Consider the following 26939-nt stretch of genomic DNA (forward strand, 5'->3'; position numbering starts at 1 on the left):
GCACACAATCACACCATGCCCAGTTTTCTCAGAAGCCAATTAAAGGGCAACTGCTGTGCTTTACATTTTAGGGTTAGAAAGAGTAGATATTGATGAGTGCATTTCAAACCACGATACAAATGTGTAAAACCTCTAATTTACATCACAAAATAGACAATTTCCAGGTTCAAATTTCTGCAGAGAATGAGGCAACCAAACTTCCGGTGGGGTGAAGTGACCCTATTACAGTACATTGTAATCAGGCAGGCTTGTGAATACATCTCTTTCAGTACAATAGAAATAATACTCTCGACTTTGACACAGTTTTGCTAATAATTACAATTTATTTGTTAACTCTGCATCCAGATCACGTTGGAACATTTCTGCGGTGAAATGCCTGCTGCACAACCTGTGCTTATTCGCTGTACTTATCGCATTACATTAGTCAGTACAGTGACTAGTGAGCAGGAAGGGCCATTTCACACTGCAGGTCATGGAAGCTCCCTCTCTTGTCTGTGGCAAGACCAGGGCTTTCCACACTGATGGAGCTAATGGAGAGAGGAGTGTGAAGGGCCCCAAGATAAGAGTGTCAGGAAAGGGAGTCATTGGCAGTTTAGGAAGGCACTTAGCACACTAACAACAGTAGAGTGTGAAAAAATCTAAGGGATAAGAAGGAATGACGCTTTCTAAATGGTCAAGTCAATATTTGCGTTTTTCCACTTTGCACTACTGCAATCCAATAATACTGTATGTGAGTAGTGCTTTTTGTGCACACACTCCACCTAAAAGCAACAAAGCGCTCTTTACTAATAATAAGTGAAAGGGCACAGCCTAAGACCATAAAGCAATGAATAAGGCTGTCTACTTTAATAGAAATGCATCTAACGCTGTTATTCAGCTTTTTAACACAGTTGCAATTTATCATTTCAATGTGTTTTGTTGTTCCCTATTTTTCAGCATGGTCCAAGGGCTCTAGGCTTGTTTAGCTCGTAGCTCTCAGCCTGTTCGACAGGGGTTTGAATTTGTTGTGGCAGGCACCAGGTCAAATGCAATATACAAGCACCAAGCAATAGCAAAGGTTCTATCTGTTCACTGTGTGTTAGCCTCAGTGTTTGCTCTGGAAGTCTGCACACAAATAGCTGGTTTTCCCTTTACCAACTATTTCACTAGATGTGACAAGCCTTGAAATATGATCTTACTGTGCTGTGGATATTCCTTATTTTTTAATGTATAGTATATTGTACTGTACTTTTTTGGATTTCATTCCAAACATTTATTTCCGCATAAAAAACCTAAATCAGAATCTATTGGACTCAAAATAAGTGAATCTTTCAGCGTCACGTTTCAGTATGTTATTCTATTTTACTGAATCTGAAGTGCTCTCAGACTATCATATACATTTGATTAACGTTCTGTAATTTGCAACAGTTCCGCCACAAGCTGCTTAGCATAAAAAACATTTCAATCGTTATGAACAGAATCTGATTGATATACTGTACTGACTGATGGATCAAAGGCTCCCAAAATTCTAGCTTTTTGGAGATATCCACCTGTTCTTTTCATTCCTTTAGGATATAAACTAGAATGAATATCAGTCACATAGGGATTTACAGTGTATAAATATTACCATATTAATATATTTACTTTGCAGTAATTAGGGCATATTCTTTTATTCTGATATATTTCTGTACAGTATATCTTCCTCTAACATCTTTGCCACTTACAGTATCAGTTCTCAGAAGCTTGGCTCTGGTCAGTACTGGAATGGCAAGTCTCTATGGAAAATGAAGTTGCTGATATAAGTGTTGTTGGTGGATCAGTAGGTGGAGCTCTTCCCTCTGGTCCAGAAACTTCAAATAGATTCCCCACATGTGGTGACCAGAGACACTGTGCCGTCAGAGGTGCTGTTTTTGATGATGAGATGCCAAACCAAGATCCTTACTGTGTAAGATGTGTAACTCTGGTGTCAACACTTAAGAGCACTAAAGTAATAAGTTTCTCTTGATGTTCAATATAATTGCGAGGAAGTATTAGTATTGTTATACTGCAGAAGCTATGTGACAAAGTTGAATATGAGTGATCTTAACAGCAAAAAAATATTCTTTTACAAAGTGTGCAATTATTGCCACTATCTCCCTTGACTAGCATATTTTATTTCCTATATTCGGAATGCATTGCAGATTAATCTTGTCTCTGCTTTCTTCTCTTCTTTTTCTTAATGCACACACTAACAGTATTTCAAGGCCTCAGGTTTTCAGAATGCTTTGATATATAGTATTACGGCTTTGAAAATTCTAATGTGCTTTTTTCTGGCTTTAGAAAAATCTCTGATTTCTTCATGTAATACAAGTGTTTTCAATTTTTCAAAATGCAGTGCACTTGTGGCATTTCAGGTTTTATTTCCGAGAGGTTTAAATCATGTATATTAAAATCCCTCAGGGCATGCTATATTTTAATAGCAAGTAATCTATGAATGCAAGATTCATTAGTGAACCAATCCTTGGTTCTTTGGCTGTTATCACATACAGTATGATTTAAATCCTTAATCTGGAATCAGGTACTTTTAATTTTTCTTTGCATTCTCTTGTGAGTAGCATTAAACTCTGTTTCTGGTTTGAAACTATAGTACAGTGAGAGTTGTTAAAGATTGGCGACAGAATCATGGCCCTACATTCTGTAATTATCGTATACCGTATATATCTTCTTTGATTTATGTGAAAGTGATATTGAATCTGATATTTTGCCCTTGTGAGGTTGTTGTTTTCTATGCCTTTGTATTTTATTTCTGCATAAAAACTGTAAATCACACGTAACCTTCCTTTTAAGAGGAATTCAGAAAGTCACACCTGATGCGAAGGCACAGCATACAGTACTTTCCAGCAGGGTAGAGGGCTGGCATGTTGCAAGTCTGCATGCACGTGCCTGCTTGGGTCTGGATTTGCATGTGTGGTAGTGAGAGCTTGGAGGGATTGCGCTGTCGTGTGGGAGTCAGTACTGTACATGCCTGTGTGCCTGCATGCATTCGGAGTGTGTGTGCGTATGTGTGAAAGGAGAGCTGAGCACCGTATAAGAGAGGCTTTCAGTCACAGAGCTGCACAGGGTGGGCTGGGGAAAGGGATGTGAGGCTATGAGCTGCTGTTTGACAGTTCAGCTCTGCTTCATGGAACAAGACAAACCTGGTTGATCTTCAGAGAGAAAAAGACGTTCACTGTTGGTCTGTTATTCGCAGTTTCTTTCAGCCAAGGCAGACTCCTCTGTGTGGCACGTGCCTGTCTGGGCAGAGGGTCACTCTGTCTCAACTGGCATTTACCATCACACTGATGCTGATCACACAGCTGCCCTGGTTGAGAACAAACCCTGGAACTGTTTACTGGAAGGTTATTTTCGGTGGAAAATGGGCTGACGTGTTATTGAAGATGTAATGGTTTTAAAATTATTTGAGCATTTTTTCGTTCTGATTTCTTGTTTTGGCATTTACACTGGAGGATGTACTTCTGCTGATAATTTTTTAAATTGCTTTGTGTAGGCGCAATTACTTAGTAACTTCTCTTGTGATTGTTGTGGGTTTGTCATCCATGAGGTAAGTTTTTTTTTGTTTTCATCAATGATTTTACTGAAGATAAAGCGCATCAATACAGCTCAATGCATTTCACTCAAAGTAAAATATACCAAAAGGCATTAAAAGTGCAACAACGTCTACTGGTTTCTATAATCATTTCTTGCATTTTTACTGCCTCTAGCTGTATATTTAAATAAGACCTGAATAATGCTCAGTGATTAGCTGGAACTTTTTAGCAAAACTGTTTTTCCTTTCCTCCTCAAACTGATATTCTCTCGCTCCCCCTGTAGAGAAAAAAAGTGCATTCGAATGGTGTGAGACAGTTCAGGGGAACTGTTAAATATGAAACTACCAGCCTAAATCTCTAGAGGTTTAGAACCCCCCTCTAATCGGTCGTTATTATTTTTCTATGTATTATTATGTCGAAAGTGTTTTCAAATATGTTTTCCTTTTGTGTGCTTTGTACTTAATGTTCTCCTGCCTTGAAATGTACAGTTAATTTTATAACCAGTATGGTTCTTCATTAGTCATGTTGTGGAACAACAAGGAGTTCCTTTCTTGTACTCTGTTGTCAGAACAAACATTAAATTAGTACTGTACATCATACAAGATTCCTTTAAAAAAACACCTGCTTTGACACGTCTATTGCACAACACTTCATGTTTAAGGACATGCTCTTTAAGGTTATCGTGCCAGATGCAATAAGGTCTCCTTTTCGTTTTGGTTGGTAAGATTATGTCTTTAATTTTAATATGTAACATACTGTTTACATATTGCAATACTGCAATACCTGCTTTTAATGTTATATAAATTGTGGATTAATGGTGCAATTTATATATAATGCATTTAACGATGAATGCAAAAGGTACACATTTCTCTCATGAAAATTCTAAATGAAAATGCATGTCTGCATTGTGAATTGACCGCTCCATTATCTATACTTGAAGTTCTTGCTAACTGGAGCAATAAAATGTTAAGCTGGAGTTTTTAGTCAACAGACTAAAGGAAGTGCTGTAATTTACTGCTCTGTTGAAGTCTTTGTGTTTACTGCCTGGCCTGATTATTGTAGACTTATCAGATGTCTTTCTTTTCTCTAGAAGCAGCATGACAAACTGCTGAGTCCACCTGCCATCCATTTTTAATAGGATATTGGTTAGCGAAGAATCGTGCAAAATCTGCTTCATTTCATCACCTGCTTCAGATCAGTTATAGCAAGCTGGAGCTTTGCAAGTGCAGAGACTCATTAAAACACTCTCATAGAAATACTCTCAGTCAAAGGAACTTTTTGGTCAAGCATGACCTGAAATCCAAGTGCCATTTTAACCAGAATGCCTATTAGCAAAATTAATAAGAATTGAAAAGATTTTCTTAAGAGAATTAAAATCAGTGTTACCTGTCCAGCCTATTCAAACAGAGTGCACATAAGCAGTGCTACTAACTGTCTCTTCATTTAGCTATTTTAAACCAGATTTTGAAATGTTACAGTTCCCTGTAGAAAAAAAACGAAAGCAACATCTTCCAGTTGTAGAGTTGGAGAGAGAGAGATGTCTGTGTTCTCCTGAGACTTTTTATGAGAGAAGAGAAAGTTGGATAATGCAAGGGAAACAATTTTAACATGTACAGTTTGTGAAAGATTCACTCATGTCCTTAATGCTGAAAATGGAGGTTTCCTGGCTTTCAAGAGCATTTTAAGACAGTTCTCGAACTCTGAATTTACGGCATTATAGGAGTTTGATTCACATTGCTCAGAACCACACAGCTTAACAATAATCCATTTGAATACAAAAACACTTCTGTAACTCCAGGGAATCATATTCCTTGTTTACAGTGCTATTTTTAGAGATCTGAACAAATTCTGTTCAGATACTACTGTACTGTTATACCACCAAATCCAAAATGACCGATAAACAGGTGCTGCATTAAATTATAATTTTCAAGAAGCGTGCATTTACCCTGAGGAAAACTGTAATCGTATAAACTATCCCAGTAGGCTTCTGTAGTGTTGCTTTTCTGAGAAAGCCAAGACTTGAGTACCTCACAGAAACTGCTGGAAGGCTTGCACTGTTTATGTGCTTGAAACAATGATCAGATAAGATCCTTTAGGTTCTCTTAGGGTTAATTAATTTGATGAATAATTTGATTTTAATGTTTTAAATGAACTCCTATTACTGTGGCAATGAAGATGATGGGGCTCACAACATTCTACTAGATCTGTGGTTAGCATACTAATAATGCCATAAAAGACAACCATGAGCATTTATTTTCTGTAATACTGTAATAAAACAACAGTATTGTCAGCAAACATCTGTGTTTGTAGCAGACCTGTCTTTAATTAGTTTTAAACAAGCATAGCTGTTATGTAATTATTTTTTCTGATTAAAGGAAGTGCTACAGTTTTCTTACACTTGATACAGTAAATGAGAAACAACCAAGCAAGCTGTGGGATTAAAAGAATAATGGGAAGTAAAGACGGCTTGAATAACAGTAACATATTCTGTGTATTTTGGTGGACCTAGGCTGAGATCACTCTAATATTAGAAGAGAACTACAGGATGGGGTTAAGATGTCAGTTTTGCTAGCTATTTCTGAATGAGAAATGTTGGTTCATTGTCGTGCTGCTTGTAAGCAGGGTGGCCATTTGAAGAAGAATCTTCCCTGCCTTTCCCCAACCCAGCAGCCATATGTTAAAAAAGTTTAAGAGAAAGGAAGAGTGAGCTCTGTAAATAGAGACCCCATCTTCATCAAGTACTTTTGGAAGTGGAACATACATTGCAGCAGGAGACTGTCTCCATACGAGAACAGTTGCTGTTGGTAAGGGTCTCTGATGACAAGGTCTAATACATTATGGGATTGATAGTGTTTTATTATCACTTGATTAAGAGGTGGATTAAATTGACAAAGCTGCAGATGGACAGTGTGTTTTGAGACAGCTTTGGGTTTAATTTATGAACAGATTTAAAATATTTTTACACTGTCCCTAAGGGTATTGCCACCTAATTTGTCAGAAATTGCTTAGGTTCCTAGGAATCTAAATGTATTAATGACAGTTTAAGTAGGAAAAGTAGAGATGCTTGAACTGGGAGGAAATTGATGCTCCAAACAATGGCAGGTGTTCCTGTCACTGTAAGTACAAGTGATGATGAAGTAAGTGTTTATATCGATGGTTGAAAAAGAAATGAGATCTCATTAATTCTCTTTTCCTCTTTTTAATCCATCCATCAGCAGCAGAAAGTTTAGAGGCTGCTTTAGGATTGTGTACAGTGTTTTTCATGCAGTATCATTTTTTACTGTGCCCTCAATGTTTTTGGTGACTGCCTTTCAAATTCACTTGATATTCAAACATCCTAAAAGAGCCACAGTTTCATTTTTATTTCTCTCCTTCTGTGATGTTTGGAATAAAAGAAGAAATTGAGCATTGATGTTTTTTATCAAACACACACACCTCTTAATGACATACTTGATCACAACTAGGGGCAGAAATCATGATAGAAAGAGTGCAGAGGCAAGAGGAGACCCAGGTGAACAGCTGTGGTTAAGAGCAGAGGGAGTCTGCAGCATGACCTTGTGTTGCTGAATCATTGAAAAGATGCTTGAGCACTCTTGGCCTTCACTCTGAGCTGTTGGTATGGATACATTATTGTCAGGGCAGAAGGAGTTCAAATGGGGAAAAGCCCTATGAGATGCAAAATGTCTTAAGTTTGTTGCTTTATGTGTGATGTAGAATATTGCCTTGTACTTATTACACATGAAGTCCAAGTGAAAAGCTGTGCTGGTGTGAGCAATCTACTTCCAGTATCTAATTGCCTTAAGAAAATTTTAAATCTCAATGTGACTGCTCTGATGGAGTGAAACAAGAGCAAGATCCATAAGCCAAAAAATGATGTAATGACATTTTGGACAATTTTTTATTGGTACTTGTGCAAAGCAGGAATAAGTGGGGAAAACAGTCAATTTTTTATGTTATAAAAAAAGTCCATACATTAGAATTGAAATACCTGGGAAGAAAAGATTAATACCATATTTATCATGTCTGAATATTCTCCTGAAAATGTAAATCTTCAGTTTCTGCCCCCATTCCAGCCACTAGAAAAAATCAAGGAAGTATAAATATGATAGACGTGCATAGAGTATGTATATATACAGTACAGTATATAATCCAGTTTAACAGGTTAAAGAGCCTTCGATTTATATACAGTAATTGCAACACTTTCTAATAGAAATTGTGGAACCAGTTTGACAATTTCAAAATTAATACATGTAGTCATACATATTTAATGCTGATTTCGATTGTATGTGCACAAAATATTGTTTTTTGTTGCCCTGTTGTGTTGTGTATATGATTAGATATGACTAGTCATAAGTGAAACTGCTTACGAAAACCAGTTGCCTGCATCCCTGCTTGGTGCTTTTGTTTATTAAGCAGTCTCGGTCCTGAAATAGTACTTATTTTATTTAGCCGTGCACAAAGACTGTCACCTTAACATACTGTACTAAAAAAGTTCTTAATGACTGATTCTGAAAGCCTCTTATGTTGTGTGTTATGTGTAATTAATGACCTCTCCATGTCATGTAGTTAAGTTTTATGAGGCTAGAATCAATACATTTTATTTACTTTTGAAATATTATTTATTACATTTTATTGTTTCAGTGACTATGGCAAATGCACGCTAGACTATATTTTCTGGAATTTGTAGCTTTTTCAAGAAATGTAGTTTATCCTAAGAAAAGTGTATTGTCTGCCTTTGTCTTTCTCGTCTTAAGTGTGGTATCAGTTCCAACATTTAATGAAGTCATTAGGTCAGTGAGTTACGGTAATTTATATGGTGAATCATCAGAGTTTCCAGCACACCTCCAACACAACATAAAACACAGACAGGAAAAAACTGACGACAAGAAGCAGAGAGAAGGAGCACTATCACCATCCTCTATCTCAGAGCTTGTGACATGCAAGAGGAACTTATTCTGATCTTAATCAATCTGAACACCATTAACCTGTTATCCTTTTTAATCTGATTTTCCATATAGGGGACTCCCCAGGCTAAACACGTTCTCTCCTAGTTGGTGATTTTTAGAATAGGGAGCTAGATTCCAAATTACTTTGGTGCATGTTTGGTAGCAGGAAGGGCAAATTTATTCCTGTGTTGTATTCTTTTATGAGGATCCAAGGTGTTTGTTCTTTTCTTGACCTGTTAATAATAACACCGGGTTTCTTGAACTGTAGGACATAGGCCTCTGAAACGTACTGATCAGTACAGTATATACAGTATGTGTTTTTGTTTAATGTTGTGTAATTGTTGTATAGATTATATGATGGTGTTATTGTTTTGTGAATTAATACTTGTCTGTCCAGGTTTTGACCGATTTGACTTTGATTTATAACTCTGTGCAGGAGAATAGAAGGAACTCATGCCACTTCTCATGTACCTCATATTTTATGTATTCCTTTAGAATTTTTTTAATTTTATTATTTTAATGTGGTTTGTGACAATCATTTAAAAATGCAGGGAACTTCAGTAACAGAGGTGCCAGTGTTTGGAGTTCACTCCCACCTTCTAGTGGCCTGATCTAATAAGTGAGGCGAACAGTAGCGTGTGGTGGAGGAAGACCATCACCTTGTTCGTAACCTGTCCTGCCCCCTCGGCTTTAATCATTAGTGCTGATGGGTTATATTGAGCTCAACGCAGGCTGTTAGGGAGCTGGGGGACTGTCTGTGAATCATAAACAGGCAATCAAGCTTTCAGCTATGAGATGTGAGGCCTTGATTCTCATTAAAGAGCATTCAAGTGAGGGCTGAAAAATCCACATTGGTTCAGTGTGTGATTGTGTGATATATTTTAGAGCTTACCAATCGGTGAAGTTTGAAGGGTTACCCAGTTTTTCTGAGTTCTAGTGCTGCATTTTAAAATGTGAGGAATTTGTTCAGCAATCTGAAATGTGAAAATACTTAAATCAGAAGTTTTCTTTAATTCCTGAGTAGGTGGCATCCCCTGAGTGTTCCGAATGACTTCATCTAGATGCAGTGGTTGATATCAGTCTATGATATTTAGACTAATTTTTCACTGGATTTAGAAAGGTTCTGTTTCTAGAAGATTTTTCTGTGTTTGTGTATGTTTCATGACAGTACCCCTAGACTTAATAATGTAACTGTGCTGTAGGGCATGGTACTGTGTGTCCTTTCCTCTGCAGCTGGATCGACCATATCTGGCACTGTCACAGGAAGGCAAAGGGTGGAATTCAGTAATTGAACAGGAATTGGAAATGTTAATTGCTAAGCTATGACAGGAAAATGAATGCTTTTAAGAAAGTTGATGCAGATTGCAAACACCAGGGGTCCTTTCCCTTTCTGTAAAATTGTCTCATTAAAGAGTTCTGGCTGGTATTGTGCATTTGCTCTTGACAAGCCTTTTTGGCCAAGAACTGATATGCACCATATCATGATGAAGAGCTGTTCTCAGCTGTTCTCTTCGCTGTTATACTGTACATAGTAGCAGTAATAGCTAAGCTACAGAAAACCAGTCTTTTACATTTAAGCCAAGCACTTTGGCCCCAGGGGTACCAAGCTTTGAAGTGCGTTTTTTCTTCATCCAGTACCGTATATTCCAAACAGTTCTTATAATTAAATATAAGTTGACCCTAGTAAGCATTGTTAAATGTATGACATTAACTGTATGGAGTGTGGTTAACAGGACATAGGTTAACTTGTTGTAAATGCAACAGTTTCCATAGTTTCCACAAAGATACAAATGGGCCTTGTTCATTGTTTTGGCTGTCGTTAGCAAATTTGTGTTTAAATACCAGTTTTAGTGTTCTTTTGACAATTGCTACAGGGTTGATGTAGTCCTGAAAGAAACCAGTTCTTGCTTGATTATTCATAACACAATGGAATTTAAGTAAAAATGATAATGCAGAATTTGTTAGGCCTCTGATAAGATTGTTGCTTTCTGGGCAACACTGGAGAACCTCATTCAAATAGTTTCTCCCAAAACTGGATGTGCATTATGCCTGCTCGTCACCTAAAATATCCATAACGAATGTTAATAATTCATTCCCAGTGTGGATTTTTTATAAAATTCACTTAAAACAAGGATTTTTTATTCTTTTTCTGTAGTAATACCATGTCATCTGGGTTTGAGAGCATGTAGAGGCATAAATGTAAATGTGATTTAGTACCGTAAGTGACTCTCATCAATAATGTACTTTACTGTCTCAGCAATATAGTGAGTTAATAAATATGCAAAGTTTTATACATGCAGTAGTTCTATGCAAGTGCCTACAATATTCTTCATCAGCTTCCATTAATAATGAAAACCAGTCTGTGGAAATATTTGTTCCTCATTGTTGTCATAATGTCTTTTGTACAGTACTCTTATTCGACACTTTCCACTTTGTAAGCTGTTTCGAAAATTTTGTGTAGCTCTTGACACATAATGTACACTACCGTAGTGAAGCATCTGTTATGCACCAGTCAGGTAAAGAGATCCTCACTAGCTGAATTACAGTAAGTGGGAATTTGAGGGAGGCCACAATGTACAGGCACAGAGTGGAATTGAGGACACCAGGATTAATAACTCTTATGAACGGTGACATGGGATTCTTAATGACAGTAATTGTCATTAAGACCTAGGTTTATGAAGGGTGGTAATTCCTACAACATAGTGTCCCCAGTCAAGGAAACTGAATTGAGAAATCGTCCACACACACGCCTCTTAGAGCTGCAATCTGATTTTCCTAAGAGGTCTTCCTTTCCAGTATGCCAGTCAGGCCCACTCTTCCCTAAAACTAAGAGTCTGCTGGCTTGGATAAGTCAGTGTTAGGTGAATATATACTGTGTACTGCATGATGCACTTCGTGTTATTAGTAAGTAAATGTCCACTGAACACTATTTGTATTGCAGCTGATATTATGTAGGCGTTTGGTTGATTTTGATATTTGATTTTCCACTTTTCACCTGTGATACCTGGAGAAACATGGTTATAGGATACTTTTTAGTTTTTTTAGATAAAGGTAACCATTGCTGAATACACAGATAACCATGGCTAGATTTGAAATGGATTTAATTTAAGTAATTTCTGTGATGCAGTATCAGTATGAAAAGCAATCCATCCATCCTTTTTCTTATGTGTTTTAGCTGGTAGAGATTTCCAGTGGAGCCTGGCATTGGGCACAGATTTGAATACGCATTGCATTGCAGTTCATCTCAGGAAAATGTAAATAAATGCTGAAAAAAAATGTTAGTGTGAAGTTAAGGTAGAATGTAAATCTAAAACTTTCAGGTTCATTCAAGATGAGAGTCAGTTGTCTTGGATAACTCAGTGTTATTCCCTCAGTGTTATTCAAAAATACAGTAACTCCAGATGATATTTAATATTTTGATTAATTGTCCTGCTTAAAATCTGAACACTGATACTTGAAGGAAGCATTGTCAAAATGGCTTTTATTTCTTAATCCTTTTTATTTCTTAATTTTAGCATCGGTAGCATCATCCACAAATTTTTATTATGTACTGTATAAGTTTATGCAGGGAAGGAATGCAAGATATTATCTTCAGAACTCATACATGACAGATATATTGCCTAAAACCTACCTTATTTTCATAAGTTAAACCAGTCTTCTGTTAATTCAGAGGGGTAACTCGAGGCTTGCATATAAATCTGAGTGAATGAGAACTATATCAACAGAAACATCAAAGGCTGGCATGACAGAAATACTTTGAATGTCTGTTTGATCAGGATGTTACTGATAGTTTAACACTTAACATGTTAAAGAGCCTCTTAAGCCTATCAGGGAAAATTATTAATAATGAATGCACAATAATGATTAATTCCCACTGAAGTTCTGAGAAAGAGGGGATGCAAATAAAATATCTTCTGGGTTTGCATTTTGAACAAGAAACTCCCTGAGGGGCATGATGAATTATTCCTGAAGCGGTCTTTGAAAAAAATCACCTGCTAATTATTCTTAAACTTGCTAGGTTAGGCTGAAGTTTCTTAAAGAACAACTACACAAAATATGGAAATAATGCATCGGTTCTAGAACTGATAAAATCCACAATTGATGGTATTCAGTTCAGTTTATTTGTCATATGCACAAATGCAATGAAATTCTTAGGTATAATGAAATGGATTGCAGTGAAATGGATGTGCAGTGAAAAGATGTGCAAAAAGATGTATAATGAAATTGATTGTCACTGAGCCAATGACCAACTGATTGTTTTCCTTTACGTACCAAAGTCTGTAAATGAATTTAAGGCTAATGTGACAAAAGTGAAATGTCCTAACAGTTGTGCGCCCGGGAATGGCCCTTTGGGGTGCAAACACTTGGCAGGTGAGGACTTGCAGACCTGTATGCTGGGGGCTACTGTTCTAAAGAAATAGTGGAAGTCTTAGCAATTGGTTCCCTCCAGAGAGAGACCCACACATCATCTTAAAATGGTTAGAAATGAGAGGAGGCCGTTTTGCCCATCTCGCCCTCTACTACGATGAGGTAGTAACTCATCGATCAAAGGATCGCAATACATCTTTTTATGGAGACAGGTGCGATGTCCACTTCAGCAGTGTGACCGAGTAGCTTGTCCCATAAGTTTATCTGTTGAAGATGTTCCTCCTGGTCTTGGCTTTCAGCGCACTTCCATGTAGTTTCTACCAGTTTTCTCTGGTTCCGTTTCCAAGATCAAAAGATTTGATCATTTCAAAGGTCAAATAGTTAAAATATTTACCAATGTTCTTTGTATTTTATTCTACCGATATGGTATTTATAATGTGCTACCTGATTGACTTTAGATGCTTTAATTCAATCTATCATATAGCTGCCAGGTTCTGTATATACTGTAGTTGAAAGGAATTTGGATTTTGAATTCTATTTGTAACCAACACTTATCCTAAAAAAGCATATGACTGACATCTCCTTGGAATGTCTTTCCTTTAAACATGGAAAATTGGAGCAGCTTTCTGATATTTATATCTTTATTTTTCATCTTAAAGCAATGTGATCCCTTGTAAATTGTACTGCAGTTAAATCTTCCTTTTGCTCCTTAAAGGCATCTTACTCATCTTTGGAAATCATTGAGTAGCCTTACAAATTCATACTGAACATGACACAATTTGTTAATTAATTTGTAGATTTTTTTTAGAAATTAATTTATCGGAAAGCGGATATTTTTATTAATATAATATATATACCATATATTATTTTCCATAGGCACAGTGTAAGAATGGGAATGGCCATTTGCAGAAAATGTTGAATTTGTTTCACTTGAATTGTAGGACTGCAATAAAACTAGCCAGGAATTAATGGATTTTTTCAAGTTGTTTTTTTCATATAAATTCATAAAATGTATTTTTGTTTTCTATGTAAATGAAATGTAGTTGTCTAATAACTCCTGTAGATGTTTTTGGTCTTTAAAAAATCACAAGAGGAAAATGGTTTCAGTTATTTTATAAATGTTTAACTTGACATAAGCAGAATAATGCACTGTCTTCATTTTTTATTTTAGTTGTCTGCAGCAGTAAGAAGTGGAGACACTGAGAAATGGGTGCAATGTTTTCTCAAAGGGACAGCTGACGCTGATAGGCACTTAAGTATTCTGTCAATAGGAACCTTGCCTTCGGTCTCAGCTCGTACATTTAGGAAGACAGGGCTTTATCTGTTTCAAATGTACATACTGCAGAACAAAAAATACAGTAGCTCTGTAGGAACCAAAGAACAGGATTACCAAAAGGGAATTCTTCTGAAGTCAATTCCAATCCCAAGCAGAGAAGCTGAGTAATAATAAATATTCAGCAGAAGAATCTAATTTGATCTGATTGATTAAAAATTAGAATTTTGAAGGCCTTTTTGTCATTCATATTTCACAGTGGCATCACGTTTCTTATTACAGAGATTTTGTATCAATTTAATTAACAGGTTTCTGAAGTCAGTTAAGTCCTGCTCACTATTCAAACATGATCCTAAAGCTAAAACTTTTAAACTGTGCACATATGCTTTAAATGCTGCAATCAAATGAAGTCTAAAAACAATTATGACAACTTAGCTATCATCAATCATTTATAGACAGTGTAAATATCTTATCTACTAGTGTAAGATTAGCATGAAGGGAGAAAGGTAAGTAAATCAGGCCTTGGATTAGATAAAAATATTAGTTTCAACCTGTGTTCTGACTAGAGTCAACACAGGAGAAGATCAGAGAACTGGGCAGAAAGGATTCTGCTGTTCATGGTTGCCTTGACAACGTGCAGGCTACCTTCACCTCTATTATACTTGGTTTCTGTCTTGTCTAGTTCTAGCAGTAGGGATTCACCCCTACTCTGCTAATGTTTTTGAATTTGGACATTTTCCTTATTTAGTGAACCTCTAACTAGTGAACCAGTGATGTCTTAAGTGAATAATACTCTACAGCACTTTTTTCCAGTCTTGACGGCCTCTTACTAATTCTTATTAGGTTAATGTAAGTCATGTTTATTACTTCACATGATAAGCATTCCAGTTTGATGTAAGTACCTTGATAAACTATATTTAGGAGGTATAAAACCCATTATGAGGTTTCTCATTCTGTTTGTAAAGTCAGAAAGAGTTTGGATGTGTGTTGATGGTTTCCTCAGGGAAACGTTCAGAAATAAAACTTCATTCAAGATCAGGGTTTAGAAACTTGCCTAGGGAGCTGAGATTTTCTTTTTACATGAACTGTACAGCTGTTAAGCAAATTATCATAGCAGTTAATTTGAAGTACCAGTTTCTGCACTTGAGGTTTTCTAACAGTACTGTGTGTGAATGGCTGCTGGAGAGTCAAACTGGAGAACGGGTAAGAGCTTCCTCAAAGATGGTCATAGACTTTTAGGCAAAATTTGTAGTGTTAGGAAGGAAGAAGACCAAAAACATTTTATAGCATCTGAATTAAAAGTTGAAGTTACATTTAAAAACTAATTTGGGCAGTATTTACTGGGGAGGCTAACATTCAGTGCAAAGTACAGGTGTAAGAGCTACAGTATTAAATCACCACATAATATGCGCAACACACAGTAAACATCTGAAAATGTGAAAATGTACTGTTCAAAAGTACAGTTTTCAAAGTACAAGAATTGTTTCATGAAGGGCTGAATGGGAGAATGCAGGACATATATCTGAATGCATGTCAAGTGCATTAGCGCAAAATTGCTTTTATTTTTGTTGAACATGTTGGAAAATGTATTTAAGAACAAAAACTTGAGGGAGCATGGAACAAGAAGTGGCCGGATGGGATCCTCAGAACAATTAGCTACTTAAAAACAAATGAGGAAGATTTGTCTGAATGGCCCCCTCTTATTTATAATTTCTTTTGGTCACAAGAGAACATATTCCAGAAGGCTGCTGTATCCCGACTGGACATATTCTGGGGAACCAAACTATCAACATATCAAAAGTTACATTTCTTGTCTGATATGGTCGTGTCAGACAAGAAATGTAACTGTGTCCAAATCAGAGCTTTCATCCACCTGCCAGAAGACTCGTGTGGACAAATACAGTACCTGCCATAGATTTACAGGAATTGATTTTCTATTTACAGTACAGGTGGTGGATAACACGGAATTATGATTTGGTCTGGGATACAGACAGAATATTTGCTTGAGTAAATTCGTCTGCAGTCACTTGACAAATAAATGATCAAACCCTGCTCCCTGAAACAAACTCATACTGTAGATTGTCTAAAAAATTTCAAATTCTTGTGTTTAAACAACTTAATATCACAAAAATAGCAGGATGTTCGTTGATTAGACTCAAATCAAGCTGGCAATGTTGTAATGTGGTCATACTGATCATACAGTATGTGTGAATGTTGACAAAAAATTCTAATAATAAGAAAATGAAAAATAAGAAGTTGTTAAGACTGTAGGGGAAAAACAATCTTAAGAAGATTCTCCCTTCCTACACATGTAGGAAAAGTGTAAGAGGAGTTAAGAAAATAACTGTGTAAATCCTCAATGTTTCTCGTCTGCCAGTGTATGGAACCAGAGTCTTGAGCTGAGAAAGCTCTGTCAGGTATCATTTACGTTTTGCAGTTCCAGAGCAGGTGGTTCGTGGGCAGGGAGGACAGCCTGCGTCAAGGAGAGCAGAGACAAATTTATTGTGGGAGAAGAAGAATGATGGGTTGCTGTTGTGCAAAGAGAGGGAGTAGATGACAGAGGATGACATATGGAGTGATGAGTTGCAGAGACTTAAGGTTTGTTAGTCTTCAGACCATTTTTTCTTGAATGTAATAGTTACCACTTAAGGCAGTTGGTATTTATTTTTGCTTTTTAAACTTTGTGTTTTGTTTTCAAGTAACTTTCCATACAACGTTTAAAAGATATGCGCGTTGGCTTCGTTGTAAATTGGTCACGTTACATCAAATGTAATCTCCTCTTGTACTGTACACAAGGCCTTTTCTGATTCATCAGAAGTAGGAACACAAAAATCAATTCACATATTTGTCTAAAAGAAGCATTGGATAGGTGATTTTCAAGTAGCTCACATTGAGAAAACATGCTGTACTGCATGCTGTAAAGAAAATAATCAGGAACTTTTTTAAAGAGTTTTTGCAAATATAGAAATGGGTTTTGTATTTAGTGCCTTTTAGGTTTACTGCTGTGTAGAACAGTACCTATAAGTGAAAGTCAGTCTAAGATTTTAAGGAATCTCAGTATCCACTCATCCTCTCACAATGCATATTTTGGTGGTTGTGGAGGTGAGTCCCCATTACCTTTAAAGTGGAGTGTCCAGAAAAGCGCTATACAGTATAAGTGTAAGCAATTATTATTATTATATTTTAGTTACAATAAGACCCTCTAAAAAGGTTATACTTGAAGACTGATCGAGTCCAGAAAAACAAACAGTCTGGGGCTTATTTGTGTGGTTACAATGGTTAAAGCTTTTAGCATACTAGCTGCATACAGCCAGAGAGTTTTTCACTTATGCAAATGCAATGGTATTATTCCCTTTGCATTGTTTTATGTCAGTACTGAACATTTTCCACTTTGGAAATGTAATGTTCCACTATAAAATGTGAGCAATTTAAAACCAGCTCTCAGAATTTAAGTGCTCTAAATATATATGAAGGACATGATTTGAAAAGAGTCCACAAATGAATGATTAACATAGATGTATAATAAAATACACAAGTCTAAAAGGTAAAATTAAAGGCAAATGCATTCTGAGTCGGACTGCACTCTTGCTGTCAGATTACTGAATTACACTTTGTTTCAATGGTTACTGCTTCATTATGCTGAAGATTAGTCATGTTAGCTCCCACTCTCTGCTGATGACAGTTCATAGCAAGTGTGCAACCCATGTTACTGGAGATCAGTTTGGAAATGCAAGCTAGAATTTTGAGTTGATTAAGGGGGTGAGCTGTTCATTGTTTTTGTCTGTGTCAAGGAGTGCAACAATCATGTCTATCAATGAGCAGTGCATTAAAATATTTTGGACAGAAAACTCTTGATGAGAGCTGCAGGGGGGAATTCACAGCTTGAGACTGAACTGTTTTTTTTTTATGAAGGTTCCAAGTAGCAGGATGCCATTGCAGTTACTTACAACCACCATATGCTCCTTAAAGAAAGGGAGAGAAAGGTTAATATACTGTACATTATGCAACATGCAGACATCAAGAGACAATGTTGTCTAGTTATATTTACATTCAAATTATTTTTAATCCATACTGTATGTCTAGATCACATTGATCTGATATTGTGGATTTATTCATTTTTTAATGTGATTTCTAATAACTTAATGAAAGCACGCTGACAAATGTCTTGTGGAATTAAATTACTATTCAGCACATAACATGTTTGCCTTTTGTTGTTATACACTTGGAATGTCAGTTTTGATGGAGGAAAGAAAAACAAGTGTGTGTAATTACATATTTCAAGATCCATGGCTAAGTAATATTTTTTTTTCTTTGTTATATTTTGTAAAGTGACTTTATTTCTCTAAATAAAATCACTTTACACTCACCATTGAATGTTGGATGTCTTAAATCCTCCACATTAATAAAATAAGTATGAAAATTGTTTGTGCATGTCACCATGAGAAAATCTTTGTTTTTCTCAACTCATTTTATTTGTTTTGTCAGCCACAGAGTAAGCTGTCTGGTAAATGCTGGGCAGAAAAAATGCCCTCTGTTCTATAGTGAAATGGCAATCTTTATAAATCTCGACTTCTGACCAAAGGCAATGGAAGGTCTCTCAAAGTAAGCAGAGTGGGATTGTCATCAGCAATGTTCTCCAAGAGTCGCTCCAATGGTCAAGATGCATCTGATATGCTACCACTCAAAAGGTCCAAGAAGAAAAGCTTAGCGAAAAAGAGGCTTCAGCGCCCTAAAGTGGCTCAGAGTCTAAGAAGTAAGATTCAGAGATTTCTCCAGGGCACAGGGGAGCATTCTGCTCAAGATACTCATCTTTCTCCCATGGAGATTGAAAAGGACATGTTTGTCTGTGGCATTAAGAGAGAATCCCCCAGCACAGAGTTCTCTGGACTTTCCCTGCCCAATGGACAGGGTCATCCCACAGCTCCTAGTGTTGCTTGTGTGGGTGAGGTGGAACTGAACCGTGAGGGATACATCAAGATCCCATGCACCCTCCACAAAAATGGCCCTAAATTGGGTCACACGTCTACAAACGTGAATGGTTCAGATCCATCTGAAGGAGTAGAAGGGAAGAACAAAGACATTTTGGGAGATAAACAGAGCCCCGTTACTGATGCAGAGCCAATAGTATCCCCTCAGCCATCCAGTGAAGCTGAAGAAGCAAAAAACTTGGAGGAAGATGATGAAGAGGATGAGGAAGAAGAAGGGGAGGATGAAGCATCAAGTGACATAATCGAACACATCTTGAAAGAGCTGCGGGGGATTAACCGGATCCAGGAGGAGATCTCAGACTTGCGACAGTACCTGACATCTGTGCGTGGATCAGTGGAGGAAGTCTCGAGCTGTGTGGATGCTGTGCTGACCGAAATTGAGGAACTGCGATCTGGAGCTGGGACAGTCCTTTCGCAGGGGCCCAGCAGCAGTTGCAGCTCCACCAGAGAGAAAGCCAGAGAGGTTCCAGAGGATTTCACCTGCAGTTTATCGGAATACCGCATCTGGGATAATGATGACCAGGTAATGCAAAGTAAGGACAGGCAACTTTCAAGCACTGACTCTATTGGCCAGGCTGTCTCCACCACTACTGTTGACCTGCCAGGCTCGGAGCCATTTGATGTAGGAGACCAGGATACTTCAGACCAAAGCTCAGATTTGCCACCTCATTCAGGGTGCAGGGGTTATAACTTATCATGTTTGGAGCGCCAGAATGGTCAGGACTGTCCAAGCACAAGCTCATTGTCCTCAGGACAGAGTTCCAAGTCCAATGAATCAGATGTGGAAGGACAGGAAATATTTCCCTGCAAAGGGGATATGCAGGACAAATCCTGGACCAATGGCTGGGCTGAAGAGGGGCTGCAGCATAGTATGAACTTCAAGGGAGAAGTAGGCTGGAGTGAGGAGGGACCCTACCTCTGCCGAAATAGCACAGAACAAGAAGATCAACTTTGTAACCCTGGAACTTGGGACCTCTATAGAAGAGGAGAAACAATTAGCACCCCTGACCAGTCGTCAGTGAGTAGTTCTGAACACTTATCTCTTTTGTTTGGCTGTCACTACCCTTCTCCTGCCCTGAGCTCATCTAGTCTAGCTGATTGGAGGACTCAAGGCCTTCAGCTGAATACAACTGAGGCAGCCAGCGGTGCCAAGGCAATAAATCCCAACTCTGAGTGTGAATGTACAACCACCTGTTCTTACTTTACGGCTACAAATTATCATGTCACAGAGAGTTATGCAGATGATCTGGGAAGCGATCCATCTAGAAGCCTTAGTCACAATTCCACAATTGCTTTTACTGACTGTGATGACTGTTATCAAGCAGGATGTTCTTTTGAACATCACCATTCCTCTGAGCATTGTCTCGCAACTAATATTTTTGAAGATGGCTTCGCGTTGCCAGCTAAAATATGGCCGCACCAGATCCACACCAAAAATGTGGATGAATTGCTGAGGATCGAAGGAGGATTCAAGTTAGACTCTGATCTCTCCCTGCCCAGTTTGGAACCTGAAAGCACCGATCTTCTCAACGTGGGGTTTAATGTTAAGAAAATTGGGAAGGCTGTTCTACATTTCAAAACAGCTCTGAGAGGGGCTTTAAAAAAATTAGAAGGGACTGGTCCCATATATATCGACGAAGAGACTGGAAGTCCAGTGCTTGGCAGTCCAGAAGCAACATCTGGGATGGAAACGATTAAACGAAATGGGAATCTCAATACTGAGCACTGCCTAAGTGAACCACAGCTGGTACGTACTGACTCTTCACTGGACCATGCAATTCCAGAAATGAATACTCAAGACAATTTGCTGTCCTGCACCACACCTTCAGATTTTCAGGATTCTTCTTGTACTGTGCTCTCGCACTGCGCCACGGCAGAGTCCATTTCTGCTGAGGATCCTTTTCTGCCAGAGCTCCACCCAGAAGACGATCACTCCAACTCAGAGTGTACCCCAGGGCTTAGTCCTAATAAGACCGAATACAGGCAGCAGGACCCTTATTATCTGAATAAGTGCCTCAACAACTTCCAGAGTGTCCTGAAGGAGAAAAGACTGACCCAGAGAAAGCTGTCCAAGAAGACTGATGGCTCCAAGTCCACTTTCTCTGAGGAGGAGTTTAATGCAGGTAATTCGGGCAAATATGACTCCAGGTTCAAAGATATCTGTAATCATATGTTAGACTGTGAAGATCCAGTGCTAGTCTATCTGGCCTATTGTTGTAACAAATAATTGTACAGCTTTTATAGAAGTGCTATATAACTGCGGTATCTTCATGGTTTGAAATTGATTGTTTTAGCCAATCTTCAGTATCTCATATTTCATAGGAATCGACACAGACATTTAGACCAGTTTCAATCTCTCAAATGTTCTATTTTAATATAATGCTAATTGCATTGTAAATGACATCTGGTAAAAAAATCTGGTGCACTAATTAGATGTTTATCAGATCATTTAAACACTATCCTGCTGTTTTTTAAATTTATTTTCTGCATTGTTTCTTGGTTTTCCAAATTTACACCAGTTGGTCAAGTTGTGTTATATGGTCCAGTAGAATTTCTAATTTCCTCTTCCTCGCTTGCTTCCTGTTTCCTTTTTTCTTGCAGAAGGCAGTAGAGAAGAAGATCAGGTTATTCTCATATCTATGGATGTGTACCTTTATACACACTATAGGACAAAATGTATTGGGATACCTCATACAGATGCAAAATGCTGAAGGCCATTTGTATTGACTTTCCTGAGACCTTAGGTGCTTGAAATTTATAGCATGGAAAGACAGTAACAGATAAATTTGTAGTAAATAGTGAGCTGGAAGACATCTGTGGAGGTTAGCCTATTGAGTTCATTATCAGGGTATGATTTAGTGTAACTATGTATCTGACATACAGTATGGGCATACCTGCTCTAAGTAATCTATAGGGAATATCAAGCATTTTACAGGCCAGGACTGCAGAAGAATTTTGCCAGAATACCCAGGCCATCATAACAGTATTGCTTGCTGAAGCTGTCATAAAACTGTTAGTTGTCAGATATTCTTGTTTTGGAAGTAAGTGACCTTTATAAATCAAAGGACTCCTTAATTATAATTACTGCAAAAAGTGCTTTCCTCTCAAAGCACAATGCAGTTGTAACCTCATGGGGAAGAACTTTTGTCACTATCCGCCTTCTCAATACAGAGAACAAAGTCATCCAGTCAGATCCTGCCCTTCTTTCTGTGAAGCTGGGAAGATGTCACCTCATTCACGTTGCTTTGTTTCACTCCTGCCCTGACAGTATCTGGTGCTTTGCAGAATTTTGCTGTCATCCACGGTTTGTACAATGACTGGAGTGAAGATTCCCAAATTCACCTGTTTGCTGGGTGCTGGCCATGAAGGCTCATAGATCCTCCTGCAGAACAGTGAAGCGAGACAGAGGAGTAGTGCTTTGTGGCATTTTCTTTGATCTCTAAACAGCACTGTTTGACTGGCCTTGGCTTTCTGGATGGAGTAGGTTTGCACTTTCTAATGTGGCTGCACATACCAGCAAACAATATTCTTGTACATGATGTGTCTTTGCACCCTAGTGCTTCACTGGGGGCGGAGATGCTTTTAGTTGTTCTCTAGAGATTGCTGGAGAATGGGAAGATTGTGTCTATTCTTTCAAGACTCCGTCAAGACAAAATGGTCACGAAACCTGTAGGTTTGAACAGTCTGGTCTCCACAAATGCCTCCCTTAGAACATTTTGAGTTTGTGGACCCTGCTTTCTCTCATTGAAGATGTCTTTCCTCCTGGTCAAACCAATGGTCCATCAGATGAGAGAACTCCAGGCTATGGTGATCAGCTTCTCCGTTGTCTTAATATCCCCTCTGTGTTCTTCAGGCACCCTTTTATTTAATCTGCCTTTTGTGCCAAAGATCCGGTCAGCCTTTTATGTCAACCAAACAGTGACTGTGGAGGCCTTCCAGCCTTTCCTTTTGGAGTCTTCTCCATCTCTCAGTCCAGTTGATACAATACGTACAGTATGTACAGTATGATAGACATTGACATTCAGGATGTCCAGTCAGCTTTCTATGGTCCAGAACAGAGACTGGACACTCTCCAAGCACCATTGAGCTCATTCAGCTATGGAGTGTTTGCATCCAGGTGGATGCTGCACATTGGTGGTGGTGGAGAGGAGTCCCCATTACCTGTAAAGCGCTTTGAGTGGAGTGTCCAGAAAACCGCTATATAAATGTAAGCAATTATTATTATTAATTATTATTATGGGGCAATAAAGTGAAGCCCCCCACCTGGTAGTAACTTGAGCCCTCCATTTTTGTTTGGTTTTGCGTGCTGAATATTATGGAGGCTTTGTGGCCTTCAGTGAGATCCAAGGTCTCATGGTCTTTTCATCTCTTTATGACCCTCCATTATTGTGACTTCTGGCTGGGTATTCAGGTTCTGGGTAAAAACTGCATTTCGTCTGAAAAGGAATATTAGGTTATCATCATAATCCTAATTCCCTGAGCAAAAATTCAGTTGATAGTCTTCTGAATGGCCTTATAATCTGCTTGGTTGGGGTGCCAGTTCTGCAAGAAAATTCTGTAAGGATGAATTACCACGTCAGCCCGGCTTCATGGGGGAAAATAGGGCAGAGCTTTGTAATATGTCAGTGTCTGATTAGATATTCTTACTATGCTTACGTAACACAGGATCAATGGCAAAAGGCACTTCCCAGGAAGTTAATAACTGCAGTTCTTTTCAGGGAACCAGGGTTATGATGGTACAGTATCTATCATCTACGGATTCCTAGGTTACCACATTCATCTGTGGAAAAACCAAACTCTGCACATTTTCCCCCATTACTTTTAGTCATATAGTGTGTATCTCATAGTATATGTACAGTATATTATATATTTGTTGCTTGGAGTTTGGCATGCCTACCTGTTTATGCAATCTGCTTACTCCTTTTGTTTTTAGTTCTGTCTTCGCAAAGAGCCCATTCAGTTTTTAAAAACTGTTGCACTCTCTGTTGAAATCAGATATAAAGTTTGCTTTACATTTCTCCTGAGAATAAATAAAAAAATCTGTGCTTATTACCAGTAAAAATAAGGTTTATTTTCTCAGTAATGGCAACAGCACATGGTCTGAGTTTTGTTTTAAATTTTAGAATTATTTTTTCTGTCCTTATTAAAATAGAGGATGATACAGTATGTCATTTTTTCTGAATAATAATTATTTGGGAAATAATAATAAAGGAGACCTTTATATGTGGTTGTAAATCATTGTACCTGAAAACTTACAAGGCCTGATGTAATGTCACCGACAAGTACACTATCTACTTTTAATGTCATGACAACTTTTATCAGAGAATAGAAGGTCATTTGAGACTTTCAGGACATACTGTTTGAAATTGCTCCAGGGGCTGCGTTCTTCTAATGCCATCAGATACTGTATCTGTATACTGTAAGGGATGTTTCCTGAACTGATAGACCAGTTGCAGTGCAGAGTGATAAATACTGTATTTCCTACTGCCAAAATGTGTTCAGCCTTTTAAACCCAAAAGACAGAGCTCTTCTTGAAATTTCACTCCCCTGATTTATGATGCTGGTATATCATACATTCTTGTACAGGATGAAGTTCCCAAGATCAACATAAATACATGTACAGTACAGGAGAAAAAAAACATTTTCTACATTATTTAGCTCAGTTTCATTGACAACAACCTCAACTTGTTTCTCTGGCTCAGTTAAATGAAGGATTGTCATTGGCTGTTATTGCTATGTGCATGAGAGACTGAGATGGCTGTATTTTACATTGTTAATGTCTTTGTGTTTTTGACATTACATGTACAATATATAGAGTACTGTATACAGCACATGTGGTCTCCAGCCCTGGTGGTAGAAGAGTTGAATCTTTTAATTTTATGAAGCAGGTGGCTGATCTACCTTGCATTCCTGCTGAGTACTTTTCTGCCCCTTACACATTTCTTATACAGTATTTCCACATTTCCCGACTTAATATTATTTATTTGTCACATGGTGTGAGATAGGCTATTGTTTACTACTTAAAGTTTAAAAGCAAAGTGAAGAGAAGGCAAACCAAAATGTTTCCATTATGAAAATTGAATCTATTCAAGTTGGAGGTTACATGTCTCTTCATGTAGCCATTGATGGATAAAAACGACTTGTTTTGGACTGTAGGGCACCCATCTCAGTGACTTTAAAGGTACCGCAGAGTCACATCTAGCTGGCTAACGTGTTCTGTATATCTGTATATACTGTACACACATGAATGAAGACAGTGCCATCACATTTCTTCACTTTCTGACATTTGTTTACGTGGTGGCGACTCATTTCTTTTCATTTCATTTTTCAGGCCGCTGTGCAGCACCTCCACTACTCAGTAATTTTTTGTGGCTCTCTTTGCATCTTTCCGTAAATCATGGAGTAACATTTACTGAAAGGCATTTAAATGCAATAACGGCTGATGCTTTCAGTGTTTTCAGATGCTTGCTGTTGTGTTTCTAATGCCTCTCAGTTTAGAATGCCCTTTTCTACATCTAGTGTTGTACTGGAATATTACAGGTTTCACATCATCTGAATGCAATTCTAAACATTATCGTGTTTTTCTATAAGAGATTATAATTGCCCTTTAAATTTATATTATTTATATGTATAAATTATATATTTATATAATATATAAATATAAAATAATATATATATATAATTAATACATTTATATAATTTTAAAATGATTATAATTGGTCTTTTTGTCTGCTCAACAATGGAAGTAAAGTGAGGACTTGTAGCTTCTTTGGTTCTTTCATTTGTACAGCTGCATACAGTTTATCAGTTTATGTAGAAACAATTTATGAGGTGCTTTGAGGGAGTGCTATGTGGAAACATAATTTATGAGGAGAATTTCTGTTCTATGTATTTTCAGAAATCATCAATAGTAGTTTTAGAACCATTAAGATCTACTGTATAACCCATTTCTCCTGAAAGACACTGGGTATGTAGCTGGTTATGAAACAAGAACTATGGTGAATTATTTCAATTCAAAATTGTTATAACATTTTTTTTAATTGCAGTTAATGCATCAAGTATTTAATTCTTTACCATCACAAACTCTGTATAATTATTATGTGCAGATCAGAGTGGGACTTCTAGGGGATGGGGTAATTTGTGTTGTAGAAAGCAGTCTGAGGAGAGCTACCTGCTTTGCTGTAAGCTGGACAGACTCTTTCACAGTTTGATAGAAGCCATGAATATCCACTCTTTGATGTTTACTGTGGCAGTCGTCTTATTTTTTCGGATCCTCGAGCCTTGTGTTTGGAAGTGGGAGAATTTATCTGCATGCCGTCAAAAAGTGAAGGTGAAACTTAACCAAACCGTGGCTGTCTTTCTTGTGTGTAATGTGGCTTTGTCTTTTAAAAAAGTGTAAGTTTGTTTTTTTATTTATGGATTGCAGTACCTCATTCTTATGGGTTCTTAGTATTTATCCTTCTTCTCTTTGTGCTGTACCTGTATTCCGGTTTTATCTTTGCTGTCATTTTTTCCAATTCAAACTTCATAGGGAAGAGAGGATGGTGACCCTTCAAAGCAGCCATGGATTAAGGGGGGGTGAGTTCATTTGAAATCTTGTGCGTTTGAATCTGTGTGTTGGGGTGAATTTGTCACCACTGGGTTGCAGAGTGACACAGCTCCCAGAGAAATGCTGTGAATGTTGCCACAGCTTTGCATGTCTAGCATTCATGATTACTGTGCAGATCAGCTGGAGTGGCAAATGGACTTTGAGTGTGGGATCACTGTTGCTGTATATCAAGCCTTTCCTTACTCATGAGTCTTAGTCTTATTGAGTGTA

General features: G+C 37.7%; 1 protein-coding gene across 8 annotated transcripts in view; it reads left to right on the forward strand.

Moving 5' to 3' along the window:
• The first annotated feature begins 2989 nt into the window (after nucleotides 1-2989).
• The window catches only part of LOC102696748 (protein unc-13 homolog B), a 92106-nt gene continuing 68156 nt past the window's right edge, over nucleotides 2990-26939 (forward strand). For 2 of the 8 annotated variants that reach the window (XM_069187414.1, XM_069187415.1), the window contains exons 1-4: nucleotides 2991-3559; nucleotides 18618-21243; nucleotides 21722-21744; nucleotides 26652-26698. In XM_069187414.1, the coding sequence (XP_069043515.1) occupies nucleotides 18762-21243; nucleotides 21722-21744; nucleotides 26652-26698 (2552 nt within the window). In that variant the 5' untranslated portion in view covers nucleotides 2991-3559; nucleotides 18618-18761. Of the gene's footprint in view, nucleotides 3560-18617; nucleotides 21244-21721; nucleotides 21745-26651; nucleotides 26699-26939 lie in introns of all 8 variants that reach the window. The other 6 variants (XM_069187416.1, XM_069187418.1, XM_069187417.1 and 3 more) reach the window with 5 other exon arrangements.

The sequence above is a fragment of the Lepisosteus oculatus genome, chromosome 3 (assembly GCF_040954835.1).
Source record: "Lepisosteus oculatus isolate fLepOcu1 chromosome 3, fLepOcu1.hap2, whole genome shotgun sequence".
Classification (NCBI taxonomy): domain Eukaryota; kingdom Metazoa; phylum Chordata; class Actinopteri; order Semionotiformes; family Lepisosteidae; genus Lepisosteus; species Lepisosteus oculatus.